Source organism: Polychytrium aggregatum, assembly GCF_025602895.1.
Source record: "Polychytrium aggregatum strain JEL109 chromosome Unknown BJ171scaffold_108, whole genome shotgun sequence".
NCBI classification, from domain to species: Eukaryota; Fungi; Chytridiomycota; class Chytridiomycetes; order Polychytriales; genus Polychytrium; species Polychytrium aggregatum.
Window position 1 is genome coordinate 108,269 of NW_026516310.1, and position 14,642 is coordinate 122,910.

Below are 14,642 nucleotides of genomic sequence, written 5' to 3' on the forward strand. Positions count from 1 at the left end.
CTGAGGAGGGAAGGACGGTACGGGAAAGGTGTAGACGAGACGAGGGGGGCGAATGAAGGAGACGAAATCGACAAGATCTGCGATCGCGGAGGGCAAAGCGGGACAGGTGCCGAGACACAGGCGCAGCGAGGGAGCGGCAAAGACGGTAGTGAGGGGCGACGGTGGGTGCGATCGCGGCGGACGGGGCTTTTTATGTACGGGGGGTCAATGCAAAGCAGCGACTCGGCAACGGGGGCAAACACAGCACACAAACAAATCGGGCAGAGCCAAGCAGAACACAAACAGGCGGTGCTTTGAACAAAGCAACCGCCCCGGCGGATGTATGGATTGATACGCAGCGGAGTGAAGGATGTGGTAAAGTGATAGTACACATTGATGGAGTGATAGATACACATTGATGGATGTGCAGTGGAGTGATAGTACACATTGATGGAGTGATAGATACACATTGATGGATGTGAGGTGCAGTGTGGCATCCTGGATATATGCAATGGAGTGATGGGGCAGCTATGAACCCATCACTGATGCACTCCGGCTCCAGTCCAGCGCAATCGCCGTCGCCATTGTTTCGCTTCGGCTCCCCCCCCCCGATCACAGATCGCACCACCATCCCTCGCCTCTATTTCCGTGGGAAGCGATCCGCCGCAACGCCGGGTGCATCCTGGGCAGCCATCCGAGCTTGAATTTGTCGCCATGGCCCGCTCAATGGCATCCGACCGTCGATACCGCTCGCTGCCTGAGCTGCGTGCGGTTCCCAAAACATCGTCGCCGTGGCGGTCGATGGTGGGAAAGGCCCAAGCGCTGGGCTCTGGTCCCATTCCTGGCCAAAAGACGAAACGGCTGCTGCCTCTGGCCCACTCTCTCGAGGAGCGCATCGATAAACTGATCGAGGCGAGCATCGTCCCGCACAAGATCGAGGCAGAAAAGACCCCGCTCCCCGTCATCGCGCCGGGATCAAGAGGCCCTGGAACCATGCAAAAGAAGCTGATCGAACAGAGGTACGGACGCTGCTTCTCGCATGTCTTGACAGCGGCGCTGCAGCTGGCCTGCTGTCGGGCAAAACACTCCCATTCCGGTTCCGATGTCGCTGCTCATGAGCGGCGCGGCCTCCGTGTCTCACACCAACAGATTCCAGCAAACCAGCTCAAAATACAAATCCCGGCTGGACCAACTCGTTGCCGAATTCAAGCAGTCGAACGTCCAAATCGTAAATCAGTTCAAGGAAACCTGGACGGCGGGCCGCTCTCGTATGGACTGTGTTGCTGCATTCGTGCCATCATTTACACCGATGCTTCGACTCCAAAGCTTTCGCCGTGTCCTTGCCTCTGACCTATATATACACACACACCCTTCTCGAGCAGGTCTTGAGGAAATCTTGGCTCTAATCGATACCGACAAACTGTCCAGGCTGGTTGCCGACGACTTTGAGCATCTCAAGAAGCTCTCGCATGAATTGTCCGGGCATCGGCAGGCCATGATCGAGATTCTGGAAAACAATTTTGATAGCTTCAGACGCACCTTTACCGAAAAGTCGTCAAAGCTCCTCCTGGAATACGGAAACGAACTACACAAAATCTACTACCAGGTTCCCAGTCTGGTCGCTCGCATTGTTCAGGTATGCGGCGGGACACGAGATCCAGGCGGCCGTGCGCGGTGTGTAAGCGAAACGGGGCTGGCCGACGAGGAAAGAGCGTCGATAAGGATGGAAATTGCAGGAGGAGTATCAGGAGCGAGCCAGGTTGCATGCCCATAACGGTCGAGAGGGCAACGGCACAGACATGCACACGGATGCCGACATGCGCACTGATGCCGACATGCCCAACAGGAGGAAACCATCCTGGCCGATAGCCGCCTGCTTGAGACTTCTGAAACAATGCTCAAGTACGTCACCGTCATGAGGAGCATCAACGTCGACATTGACAGGCAATTCAGTGATATCCTGTTGGAGTGCAAAGAAGCTTGGAAGAACATGCGTGTCAAGTTTCTCTTTGAGCAGCACTTTGAGTGCGTGAGAACCCTCCAAGACATTGACTTTGACAAGTTCTACGGGCACGCACAAGCATTTATGAGCCAGCAGTTTGATCAGCAAAAAGAGCTGGTAACGCAGGCGCCAAAGCCCTTCGAGCACGCTTGGAAGCAGATTTGGTTGGGATAGAGTGATCTCACATGCCCATCGACCGCGGCTCGGTTTGCGCAATAGCTTAACAGGATCGCCGAAACTGCAGCCGAGAATCTCACACTCGAATGGGTCAACACCTGGAGGGCATCAAACTTGGGGACATACCATAAAATAGAAGACTCGGCTCGTCTCTTTCAGCACAATGTGGGCCACATGGAGCAGACCATTGAAAAAAGCTGCCAAGAGAGCATGAAGAAGCACAAGAAACTGATTGTCAGCTGCGGAATCGAAAGCACGACCGAACTGGAAAGTCGATTGGAAGGTAGACCGCCCACACCTCCTCTCCCCTTAGCCTGGCATATGTTCAGCTAGCCCCACACTCAACCACCCCACTCGTCCCCCTCCCCGCTCCCTTCAGAGCCTGTAAAAAAGTTCAAGAAAACGAGTCAGTTTCTCGCCGGCAAGCGTGCTGCCATGATGCTCATCAGTCAGGCTGGAAGAAATCGCGATGTGCTTATGGTCGTCGCCGATATCATGGCCTGTATTCTGAGCATAAAGGGAGAGCAAAAGGTACGTCAGCACACCCGGCGTCTGTGGCCGGCACCATTTGCGTGCGACTCTTGCAAACAGCTTTGAATCAAGCTTACACTCTCCTCGGCTCGCTCAGGCCAAGCTTGTCACCCTCGAAGACGAGATACAGTCTCGTCTCCGAGACATGCATGGGATCTATGTTTGTGATTATCGGTGGTTTGAGAAGCAGCTTTTCCACGAAGTCGAGCGAATGAAAAAGGAGGACAGCGAAATCGGCGTCTACCAGCGCCTTATGAACGCCAACAAGCTCCTGGATTCGATCGAAGAAGGTGGGCGTCCGGCACGGCCCTCCATTCTACATGTCGCCGACTCATTCGTCCATCGCTATCAGCCCAGCGAGGCTTCCACTCCAGAGGCGTGATTGTCATCCACACCCTGCTCGAAAACGTCCAGCGCCTATTTACCAAGTTTCGCGACCAGGTGTGTATCACTAGACAACTTTGAGCACATGTGACCTAAAGCTGACTTCAGGTTTCTTGCCTAGATGAGTGCTTTCCTTGACGTCGTTCCGTATCTGGAAGAATCTTCCTCCGGGCTTCAGTCCAAGGGAAACAAGGGCAAGGGTAGGCATGCGGTGACGCCGCTGTAAGTGCATCTCGGCTCGATGCACACAATTAGTGCTTGTTGTGACCCGCCGCTTCCATGACCTCGATGGCAGTATCCTTCAACGACGATGCCGGCAGCAAAGTCAAGGCCCCAGTAAAATCGCGTATGCTTGAAAATGCCCTGTACTTGATGCATTGTGCAGAGCGTTGCGTGTCGCTCATGGACGCCACATGGGATGTGAAACTTGCGTAGTTTAGCAGGGCCGCTGAAGGCCGCTGAGGGCCGCTGAGACACAATCGGCGCTCGAGAGGCTGTCCTGGCTTCGCTAACAGGGATTGTGGTTGCATGGACAATCGACTTTGCTCCGCCCCCGACAGCGGTCAACACTTCCGGCATCACCTTCACCACACCCAGAGGACACGTATACACGATTCCGACAGTGGATAACGAGATCGAGTTTTTCTACAAGAAGGTCAAGTCCTGGAGAGACGACCAAGCAGCAAGGCTGCTCGCGCCTGCACACTTGGCCAAGAGCACCGATGTCCACGTAGCCGGCCGAGGGGAAGGCAAGCAGCAGGATCAAAACGCCGACCGACCCGGCAACATGGATTTAGAGAAGGCGTTCCCATCTCTGGATGCCGAGGCATTTCTGGCTGACGACGCAGCCTACTACCCAACAGATTCGGACGCCGTCGGAAACATAGGCATCATCGATTCGACGGCCTGCCCACCTGCCGTCGATCTGGAGCACGAAAAGTTGGTGGTGGAGGTTCCACAACTTCCGAGCAGTAGCCTGGTGGACGTTAGAGTCTACATCCAAAAGACATATATGCAAATGGTCGACACTTGGGAAATGCAGGTCGAGAAGCAGGTCTCATCGCGGATCCAGGAGAAGGTGGGACAGCTGACCAACGAGCTGCACGCAACGCTGTACCGCTACGAAAACCGACGACGGGACGTCGAAGATCAATACCGAAACCGTCTTGGTAAGCAATTGATGCGGGAAGGGACACAGCAGATTTGACTCAGTCAGCCGTGCGGCTGTCGACTTTTATCACTCGAGCGACAGGCAGCTTGATCGCATCTCAGAGTTTGATATGTGTGATGGAGACGGTGCGGAGCGGCTTGGGTGCTTTGGCTGATTGGCTTGGGTTCTTTGGCCGATCGGCTATTGCAAATGAATTGACATTCTGCCTCGAATCATGGGGCTGCCGGTTGCGACAGAGGAGATTGGTTTGCGTGCCGTGCTGAACGAAAAAGAAGCCTTCATTATCGAGCACCGCATCGAGCAGCTCAAGCTCAGCTTTACATCTTCGATCGACCGGCTCGAGCTCCTGTCGCGCGAGTTCACCGTCTCCGTCACGCTCCCGACCATCGAGCAGCTGCGCCGCATCAAAAAGTCGACGCAGATGCAGTCGGCAAGGGCCCTGTTCAACGAAAAGCTGGAAGCCCATACCAAATTCATGAAAGAATCGCTGTCGAGTGCCCTTTCAACGTTTCAGTATGGCTGCGATGTCCTGAAAAAGAGCCGGTGTGAGCAACACATTCAGGCATGGCGCATCATCAACCAGCGCCATCCCAAAACCGACCTCATCTACGAGCTCGAGGCCTGGGTCTCCACCCACGATGGGCGCATCGATCGAGTGCAGAAGGAGGTCGAAGCGCATGCCATCCGGATGGAGGATGAGGTCTGGTCTCATTCCGAGGAGGTCCGATTTCTCGAGGCCATCGACGACGTCCTGTCCAAGACGAAACTCAGGCTGCGTGCAGAGGCAAGTCTATTGAGCTCCAGGTTTCGCCTGCCGTCGTAACCATCTCCTCTGGTTCATCTCGGTGGCTTTCTCACCTCGGAAATGTGTGGATCGATTTGTCTTGCGCTCAATGAGCTCCTTGGTATCGATCTAACGTCCCGAATCCTTCCCTCCCACACACACTCATGCCACCAAGTTCAGATGGCATATATGGGCCAGCTGGACATGATCATCCACCAGAAGCTTGACCTCTTGAAGTTTCTGGCAAACAAGGAAAACTTCAATTGGGTGAGTGACGGGGCGAGTTGCTTGCGGTAGTCAGCAACTCAGTTCCCATCGTGCTGGAAGCTGTCGGGCAGTGCTGATGAGTCGGGAGCAACCCACTCGGTGGGATGGATCATTGCACACTGTATGATATCAAAGTGGACAGTTGATTGCTCTGCCAATATGGCTTCTTCCCCCAGAGGGCTTCATGGATATCCGCACCCCAATATAGAGAGCTCAGTCGGTGATGGCTTTGTAGGACTCGATCAACTCACACCCAAATCCGTACTTTGGAATCACAGGACTCGGTTTGCCAGCTCCTCTGCACCCTTAACGAGCTACGGATTCTTATCGTCAACATGACCCGGTACTCCAACTCCCTTACCGAGTCGTTTGATCCAAGTCGGGTCCAGGTGCCGGTGACACTGGAGAAGACAAAATGGATGTCTTCAGGGTGAGCCGTGGGCATCGTCGACACTGCTCTGCTTGTAGCTGCCGCTTGCATTCATCACCAGGTTGACAATCACATGGCCATATTAACGAGCACTGTCGATGCCCCCTCCACCAACGCATCCAACATCCTGCGTCTTTGCTGGAACCAAACAGCTCCGAGTTTTTCCTTCTGTCACATCCATCAGTGAAGAAAATCATCACACACGACACCTATGTCGGCCAGGCTTTGACCCTTACCCAGACGATTCTCTCGGACTCGCTGCACGAGATCAAGCCGACGTACCAAGAGCGGGTCCAGTTGATCTGGGACGAAACTTCTGCCTCTGTTGAGCTCAAGAGTCAGGTGAGGGCTCGGGGTCTGGGTTTCCCTGATATCCTATAGGACCAACGGGCTTTGGCTGCATCGTCGTCCGCATGAGCTGCGACCCGGGCCATCGTGTATACAATGCTTCGTTTGGTGTATCGGCTCGGGTTGAAGTGCATTCTATTGCCCACGCATCCTCACCCGCGCACACATCGATTTGCTCCGCCCCGATGCTTTGTCCATAGGAGTTTTACTCGTCGCTCCGACACACCATCAAGCGAACGCAGGAGATTCCTCCGACCTTTCCGGAGTATAAAAAGACTCTCGACGGGCGTATGCAAGGGCTGAAGGACGATTCAGAGTCCAGACGGCTTGACTTTTCAAAAGGTTGGCTGCCGCTGAATCGCTTCGGCCGTGCCCTGCCATTCACACGGTTCCGTCACCCGAGCCTCGCCAACACAACTAATCCAATGACTTTGTCAGGCCTCCTCGCGATTGTTGTGCAATACTTTGACATCATATCCCACAGCTCCGAACACATCCTCTCGTCGCTCTACAAGGACGCCTCGTTCGTTTGCGAAGACACCTGGCAACAGGAGTCGCAGTCATTTGCGGACGCATGGAAGTCGGAAGCACGACGGCGGAAAGCACTGTACAGCTCGATGAAGCCTCGGCTCGGCCACCCAAACAACAAAAGCGAGCTGGATGTGTTTGAGTGTTCGGCCGAGAAACTCAAGAAAGACTTTGAAGGCCGCATCGTCAAGGTTCGGTCGTCGTATGAGGCTGCACTGGACAAGATTCGAGTCCAGTACTTGGTCGAGATGGAGTATCTGAAAACTAGCTTTCTCGCGTTGATGAGTGCCTCAGTCCACAGCAACGACTTGATCATCCCAGGTGCGTTTTGTGCCAAGGCAGCCGTATCTGTGCTGGTCGATGGTAGAGCAGGGATTGCTGTGTCTGATACCGGGTTTCGTCGCAAACAATAGGCGATCCGCCAGCTGTGCCAAAGCAAACCATCCGATCAATCATCAATGCCCGTCGGGCTAAAAAGAGCCTCGACGAGCTTCCGCTGCGGTCAGCAGCAGCATCGACAGCAGTAATAGCCTCAGGTTGGTGGCTACGGGCTGGGGTGCCGACTCTAGTTTCTGGACTGCTGAGTGTCACTGCTTTGTCCTTAGAGCAGACGCTACGTTGGTTGTATTCTCACGCCAGATCATCGCCAACTTCGTCTTGCAAATGGTGCGATAGACACCACAGAACGCACCAAGAGCGTCGTATCGCGCTTTGCCCAGGTGCACCAAGACTTTAGCAATCGCTTTTCGCAGGATATTCGTCGCCGGCAGCTGCACGTTCAAAGCCAGGCGGAGGAGCAGAAAGCCAGGAACGACCTGTGGTTCGCGAATTGGAGAGACTCCATCCTGCAGATCCTGCAGCTGTTTGATCCGAACAAGAGCCTGTGACCTCTGCGCCCTCATGTCCTCGGCTGCGAGACCAGCGTGAGATTCGATTCGATTGGATCGCCATAATACACATATCCCGACACCGGCGTTCAGATTATTCAAATGCAAAGACGAGAGACTGTGGCGACAGCGTCCGCGCACGATATTGCGTTTTCATGATCAGCTTGTGTGCGGCACCCATCACCACAAAGGGCGGAGCACCCATTCAGCTTGCCTCGATCTGGGCTTTCCTCGAGATCTCCCTCCCTCCGGCAGTCGACCCAGCCCAATCTGCATCGTGCCTGACCATCCCCGGCGTGCTCCCAATCTACTCGTCATGTCCGTGCTGCTCGAAACATCGCTTGGCGATATTGTCATCGATCTGGAGGTCAAGAAGGCCAGGCAGTCGTGCATCAACTTCCTCAAGCTCTGCAAGGCCAAACGCTACAACTTTGCACTCTTCCACAACGTCCAAAAGAACTTTACAGCCCAGTGCGGCGACCCCTTTGGCACCGGAAACGGCGGCGAATCGATCTGGGGGTATGGCTGGTGATCAGGGCCTTGCTGGACTGCTGGATCGTGTGGAGATCGCAAAGCTGCGGCGATCCGATGGGCACCACCAATACCGACTTGCAGGAGGCTGTGGTGTGCATTTTGGCTCGGCGACTGCATTCCTCAACTCATGCACTCGTCTCGCTGCCCTCTCGTTTGCCACTAGAATCATGAAAGGCCCTGCCTACCGCCTGTTTGCACCCGAGATCCATCCAAAGCTGAAGCACAACAAGAAGGGCACAGTTTCGTTTGCCACTCTGGGAGCCGACGAAAGCGGTCTCCCCGTCGCTGGTTCCCAGTTTTTCATCACTCTGTCTGACGACCACCTGGACTATCTGGACGGCAAGCAAGCAGTTTTTGGATACGTCGCCGAAGGATTCGAGACTCTCGACAAGATCAACGCCGCCCTCTCGGACGAATCAAACCGGCCGTTCCGTGATATACGGCAAGTATAAGCTGCCTTTGACTCGGCCCACCCGCTCGCCCGCATTCTGTGCACCGGGGCCGATCCAAGAGGGATATTGCTGCCGTCTGTCAGCGCCATCTGTCAGCACCATCCGAGATCGTGGACTCATAACCCTGTCCTGCTCCCGCCCGCCTTCGTCTGGTAGGATCCGGCATACCATTGTTCTGGACGATCCCTTCGATGACCCGGAGGAGCTGCTGCCATTCGTCCCCGAGCAATCTCCCGAGCCCACTGAGGAGATGATCAAAGCCGGTCGCATCGGTGAAGACGAAGAGCTCTTCCCTGATGTGGATCCAGAGGAACTTGAACGCCAGCAAAAGGCCAAGGAGGCCGCCGCACAGGCGCTGACCCTCGAAATTGTGGGCGACCTTCCATTTGCCGAAATCAAGCCACCGGATACTGTCCTCTTTGTCTGCAAGCTGAACCCAATCACCCGTGATGAGGATCTGGAGCTCATCTTCTCTCGGTTTGGCGAGATCGTGAGGTATGCATGCCTCGGCGGTGTGTCCAGCCGTTTTTGTTTGGCTCGTACGATGAGAGCTGGCTAGCTAAACCGGCTCTGCCTATGCTTGACGATAGCTGTGAAGTCATTCGCGACAAGAAAACTGGCGATTCGCTATGCTATGCGTTTATCGAGTTTGAGGCCAAGGAGCAAGCTGAGGAGGTGAGTGCCAGCATGGATGTCCGCGGGCAGCGTCGGCACCTCATCAACAGAGGATCGAATGCACCAAACGATTAGGTCCAAAGCCAATACGGACAATTGCCGTGATGTATTGGATACTAAAGAGCGCGAACATTTGGCTCAGGCGTACTTCAAAATGGACAACGTGCTTATTGACGACCGGAGAATCCATGTGGACTTTTCCCAGAGCGTCTCCAAGTTGCATCTCGATTTCATGAGTAAGCGTTCTGGCGGACTGCCGCTGTCGCTGCTCCGGACATGCGCTCTAACGCACATTCCTTGGTTGATTCCGAACCAGGATCCAAGCAATCTGGGGGCGAATATGGAGCTGGATTCCAAAAGCGATCCAAGTATCGTGTTGCCGACGAGGAAGAGAAAAACTACGATCTGGTGTTTGAGCACGAGGGGAACCTGGATTCCGAGAAGAGCCAGGGAAGCAGCAAGCGAAGACGGGTCGACGACGACAACGAACCCGGCGACAACGAACCGCAACCGGTGGTGTCTCGATCTGATTTATCGACAGAAAGCAGGCGGGGCGACGGACAACGACCGGAGGGACGATCGACAGGGTGGAGCCGAGGCGACAGTAGAGACGTCTATCGCAAGCAAGATCGCGATGATTGGCGAAACGACCGGCGAAGCGACCGGCGAAATGACCGGCGAGATGACCGGAAAGACGACCGGCGAGATGATCGACGAGATCACCGCCGAGATGATAGACGGGATGATCGACGAGATGATCGACGGGATAACCGATATCGCTCCCGATCTGACCGCAAGTAGCCGAGTCTGCCGACCACGCCAAGTGAATGGAGCACTTTGGCAATCAGAGCATTGAATAACCACTTTCCCGGACTGCATCGGGCCATCAAATTATATGTGGGCCTGCATGCATTGATGAGTTCGCGAGCTCAGTCGTTTGGCTGGATGAGTGGATCTTGAAGGGATGACAGACTTGGTGGTGGCGAACGTGGATTTGGAATGGGTGCGTATTACCATCCAAAAAGCAGTACATGTACACTCTAAATATGAGCGAACGGGACACCACACCCGCTTCCATGAACATGAAGTATGTGATGAGCTTGCGTCAAGCTGAGCCATAAGAAGGGCGATGTGGATGGCGACGGTGCGCTTGAATAGCTCAGAGTACCGAGCAAACCGCTGCCTCCGAGGGCTGGATGCATTGCCCTTGCCTTGACGCCATGACATATCGCCAGCGGTGAATGGTGGTGCTCTTGGACACACTGGCGAATGGTCATGGCCAGTGCGCGATGGTATTGGGAACAAGTTATTCGGTCATTGACCAATAACCAAGGTGTCCTGTTGACTGTAAGGCTCAATACCAGGGAGTCCTGATTCGTTTTGCCGATGCCGGACGATCGCATGTCGAAAATCCGTCGAAAAGCCATCAAATACCACTCCCACATCCACATCCACATCCACATCCACATCCACATCCACATCACATCCACATCTCTGCGGCTGCCCTCCCCCCCCCCAAGGGATCGTCGCAGCGCCCGCCGGTCCGTGTGGCCTGTTGGTCCGAACAGCGGAGCCCATGACAAGCGCGGCCCTGGAGCGAGCGGGCCCTCGTCCGGCACCAGGGACTCATCGGAGCTTGTCAGCTTGCCCCCGACCGAGGGCAGAGGGATGCAGCTGGGAGAGGGGAGATGGAATGGTCCTCCAGCAATAAGTAGTGCCCTCGGATCGCTCGCTGCGAGACTTCGTCTTCCAGATCCCAACCCCCTTGATCGATTCACATTGCTGTGATCTGTTCACGCCATCTCGCCCAGACTACTTTTTTTCTCCGCAACAGCATTGTTCTCCCCTTTATCTGCATATAGGCCCTCCAAGCTCGCTGCCGCAATCGATGGACCCGAACATATCCCTCGCTGGAGCAAAGCCAGAGCCACTGATCGCTGTCGGCGGACGAACCGTCAGCCTCATGCCTCAATCGGGAGCCCACTCTGGCTTGCCACCGGCCCAGTCCAGCCCCGCGGCCGAGTCCGCCAGACATCTTAGTGACGATGTTGCTAGCGGTAAAGTCGAATCATGGTATATATCCATTCCTGCCAGGGAAGCTGGGCCTCCACCAACCCCACGGCCACGGACCGATCGCATCAAGCACGACGGGGCTGTCTCGGTCGGGTCTCTCGAAAACACTCTTTCCGACACCAACTTCCGCCATTCAAGCGTCACTCGATCGGAGCGGGCCATCATGATGGACCAAACCCTGTCTGACTCGGCAACGCAGCTGACAGTCTCGAGCCGCTCGCTGCCCTGGGGAAACGATCTACAGCCCAGCCCAGCGTCCACACAGGCCTGGCTTCAGAACCGCATGGATATCAAGCCAACCCCTCCCGCCGGCCACTTGACCATCAGCCAGCCCGTTCCCAGCCAAGTGGCCGAAATCGCAAGGTATCACGCGGGCGAAGAGTTTCGGACCCTCCGGTACACAGCTGTAACCTGCGATCCCGATGAGTTCATGCAAAAGGGCTACACCCTGCGCCAGTACAACTATCAGCGACATACCGAAATCGCCATTGCCGTAACGCTATACAACGAAGACGAAAAGGCTCTCCTGCGCACCATACGCTCTCTCATGAAGACCGTCTCTGATCTGTGCAATCGCAATCGGTCCAAGATTTGGGGCGGTGAGGGCTGGCAGAAGGTTACTGTGTGCCTGATTGCCGATGGCCGCGAGAAATGCCATCCCCGGGTCCTCAGCGTCCTCGGTCTCATGGGCCTCTACCAAGAGCATTTACTCGTGCCAACTGTCAACGGAGAGCCTGTTACGGCTCACATATTTGAGTACACAACTCAAGTCTGTGTCGACGACAATTTTGAAGTCCAACCCAACGAGGGATATGCTCCTGTGCAAGTGAGTAGTTCTTGCAACCGATGTGAGCCGGATCGGCTCGTTCCGGGCAGTTGTAAAGCGCACTTGGCGATCTTGTCCGTTGATTGCACGAATGAGCCGCCAAACCAAGCAATATCTACAGACTTGGGTTGAGAATGAATCTGCAGTACCGGGAGCAATCCAATCGGGTGAGCTTGTCGTCGCCTGAGACTGATTGAGCCGTGTTCGATCGTGCCATAGTTTATATTTTGTTTGAAGGAAAATAACCAGAAAAAGATCAACAGCCACCGGTGGTTCTTCAATGCTTTTGGCCCGCTCCTGTGCCCCAACATCTGCCTGGTATGTCTGGTCCATTTACCATTCACCGCCTTCAGACGAGGCCCACGTACCACACGGCAGCGAGGCTCTGAGTGGGTTTTGGGGTCTATCTTGGACACTTGGGCTGGAAACGAGGAATGGCCACTCTGTCCGCCGTTGCTTGCGTTGACAGCAAGGTTCTCAACCTTCCATGATTGATGCAGCTGCTCGACGTCGGAACCAAGCCCTTCTCCGGAGCCATATATCATCTATGGAAGGCGTTTGATCGAGATCCGCACCTTGGTGGGGCTTGTGGCGAAGTGTGCGCCGAGCTGGGCAAGTTTGGCGCTGGCCTTCTCAATGTCCTCGTTGGGGCTCAGAACTTTGAGTACAAGATGAGCAACATCCTGGACAAGCCCACCGAGTCTGTCTTTGGTTACATCAGCGTCCTCCCTGGGGCATTCTCTGCATATCGCTACTCGGCGATCCAAGGCCGCCCACTCGAGATGTATTTCAGAGGGGAGCTTCTCAAGTACAACACCTCCAGCAAAGTGACTGCATCGACCGCCAATATGTATCTGGTGAGCGCACCGTTCGAGCGATCGTCTGCCTGCAAATCCTGTGCCCCTGGACCTCGAAACAGATTCTCACGACTCCTCTGCAATATACATGTGGTCACAATGGGCTTGGCCAGGCCGAGGACCGCATTCTGTGCTTTGAATTGCTCACCAAAACGCAGCAGAGATGGTCACTCAAGTATGTCAAGTCCGCCAAGGCAGAGACTGATGTCCCAAAGCACATCACCGAGTTTATTACCCAGCGCCGACGCTGGCTCAACGGCTCGTTCTTTGCCATGGTGTACGCACTTTCTGGGGCGCACCGCATTCTTCAGTCAAGCCACTCGATTCCGAGAAAGATTCTGCTCGTGATCCAGTTTGTGTACAACGCTATATCCTTGATCTTCAGTTGGTTTGCGCTGGTGAGTCGCAGTCGCGTTTGCATTCGGGATTGCTTCTGCCGCTTCACCAAGGGACCATGTACTAACTGTGTATCGCCGGCCCAGTCCTCGTTCTACCTGACATTTTACTTTCTCGGCGGACCAAGCCAATCTAACCCGGCGGCCAACAGCGGCATGGTCGATCCATTCTTTGGCTATGGAGACGTGGTTTTCCAAATGCTTCAGCAACTCTACATCGGGTCGCTGGTGCTGACCTTTGTGGTTTCGCTTGGCAATCGTCCCAAGGGCTCCAATTATGCCTATCTGTTTTGCTTCCTTATCTTCACCTTCCTGATGATGGTGAGTGTGTGGGCTAGGATCCCGTGGGCTCCTCAGCACGGGTTGTCTGAGCCGCTCGGCGATGTGGATCGTCGGTACATGGCCTTGGTGTTAAACAGCGTTCTTGCTCCGCAGGTGATGCTCTACCTCACCGGGTTTGCGATATTCCAGAGTCTGCCAAAGTATGATGGCTCTGTGGCATCGCTGCCGAGCTTGCTCGGGCAACCCGTCTTCCGAGACATTCTCATTGCGGTGGGATCATCGTATGGACTCTTCATCCTCTCGTCGCTGCTCTACTTTGAAGTCACTCATATCATCGGGTCAATGCTGCAGTATATTCTGCTGCTTCCGTGCTTCACGAACATCCTGATGGTTTACGCATGTAGGTGTCTGCACTTCCTGTCCAATCTGCAGCATGTCGCAAAACCCATACTCAGTGTCGAGTGTGTCGGGAGAACAGTGCATCAAGCGGGCCATGGAGCATGCTGGCCATCGTATCTGATCCTCCTTGGCGACGCAGTCTGCAATATCCACGACGTCACTTGGGGCACCAAGGGAGAAAGCTCGTCGCCAATCAAACATGAACCTGCTGCCGACGCAGCAGGACTGGAGGCGGCCGCAGCCAGCGAAAGCGACATGGATGTCTCTCAAACTAGAAACGGGATCGATGCAGAATTCGATGCCGCCGTAGCGCACCTGCGAGCCGGCCCCAACAACCGGGAGCGGCCAGGGGCAGACGAGGCGCTGACCATCAGGGATCTCAAGACGCTGCAGGAGGACTACTTCCGACGGTTTCGCTCCAACGTCGTGCTGCTGTGGATTGCAAGCAACTGGCTTCTGGTGCTGGTGCTGACCAACCCCAAGTGGTCCACCGTCTTTTACCAGACCCTGGGTGTCCGAGCGACGCCCGAGTTCAATCCGTACCTCAAGTTTCTGTTTTACGTCTTTGCGGGCATGGGAATCTTCCGCTTCTGCGGCTGTGTGATCTATTTGGTGCTGTTCATGATTGGTCTTTGATGGGTTCGTGGCCCTTTGTCCCAAA

At 55.0% G+C, this 14,642-nt stretch overlaps 3 protein-coding genes across 3 annotated transcripts; all 3 read left to right on the forward strand.

The window, feature by feature from the left end:
* The first annotated feature begins 3,560 nt into the window (after positions 1–3,560).
* On the forward strand, positions 3,561–7,585 carry BJ171DRAFT_537048 (uncharacterized protein). The gene is made up of 9 exons (XM_053112871.1): positions 3,561–4,242; positions 4,481–5,028; positions 5,209–5,295; positions 5,574–5,725; positions 5,878–6,067; positions 6,274–6,415; positions 6,512–6,922; positions 7,015–7,137; positions 7,277–7,585. The coding sequence occupies exons 1-9, from the start codon at positions 3,861–3,863 to the stop codon at positions 7,486–7,488; spliced, it is 2,247 nt and encodes a 748-aa protein (XP_052961899.1). The 5' UTR covers positions 3,561–3,860; the 3' UTR covers positions 7,489–7,585.
* A 122-nt stretch (positions 7,586–7,707) lies between these two features.
* BJ171DRAFT_563500 (RNA binding protein) lies at positions 7,708–10,249 on the forward strand. The gene is made up of 6 exons (XM_053113283.1): positions 7,708–8,007; positions 8,186–8,464; positions 8,631–8,969; positions 9,065–9,149; positions 9,292–9,385; positions 9,466–10,249. Exons 1-6 carry the CDS (start codon positions 7,805–7,807, stop codon positions 9,948–9,950), a joined length of 1,485 nt encoding a protein of 494 aa, XP_052961900.1. The 5' UTR covers positions 7,708–7,804; the 3' UTR covers positions 9,951–10,249.
* A 1,256-nt stretch (positions 10,250–11,505) lies between these two features.
* Positions 11,506–14,617, forward strand: BJ171DRAFT_432883 (chitin synthase-domain-containing protein; the record flags this gene model as incomplete). The annotated part of the gene is made up of 7 exons (XM_053107921.1): positions 11,506–12,048; positions 12,268–12,366; positions 12,549–12,905; positions 13,019–13,303; positions 13,388–13,621; positions 13,736–13,982; positions 14,121–14,617. 7 exons carry the CDS (start codon positions 11,506–11,508, stop codon positions 14,615–14,617), a joined length of 2,262 nt encoding a protein of 753 aa, XP_052961901.1.
* Between the last annotated feature and the right edge of the window lie 25 nt (positions 14,618–14,642).

Coding starts and splice junctions, on each gene's coding strand:
- BJ171DRAFT_537048 (XM_053112871.1), top strand. CDS start 3,861: ATGGATTTAGAGAAGGCGTTCCCATCTCTGGATGCCGAGGCATTTCTG. Junction 5,726..5,877: donor ACAAAATGGATGTCTTCAGG/GTGAGCCGTGGG, acceptor GGAACCAAACAG/CTCCGAGTTTTTCCTTCTGT. Junction 7,138..7,276: donor GACAGCAGTAATAGCCTCAG/GTTGGTGGCTAC, acceptor ATGGTGCGATAG/ACACCACAGAACGCACCAAG.
- BJ171DRAFT_563500 (XM_053113283.1), top strand. CDS start 7,805: ATGTCCGTGCTGCTCGAAACATCGCTTGGCGATATTGTCATCGATCTG. Junction 9,150..9,291: donor CCAAGGAGCAAGCTGAGGAG/GTGAGTGCCAGC, acceptor CATTTGGCTCAG/GCGTACTTCAAAATGGACAA. Junction 9,386..9,465: donor GTTGCATCTCGATTTCATGA/GTAAGCGTTCTG, acceptor ATTCCGAACCAG/GATCCAAGCAATCTGGGGGC.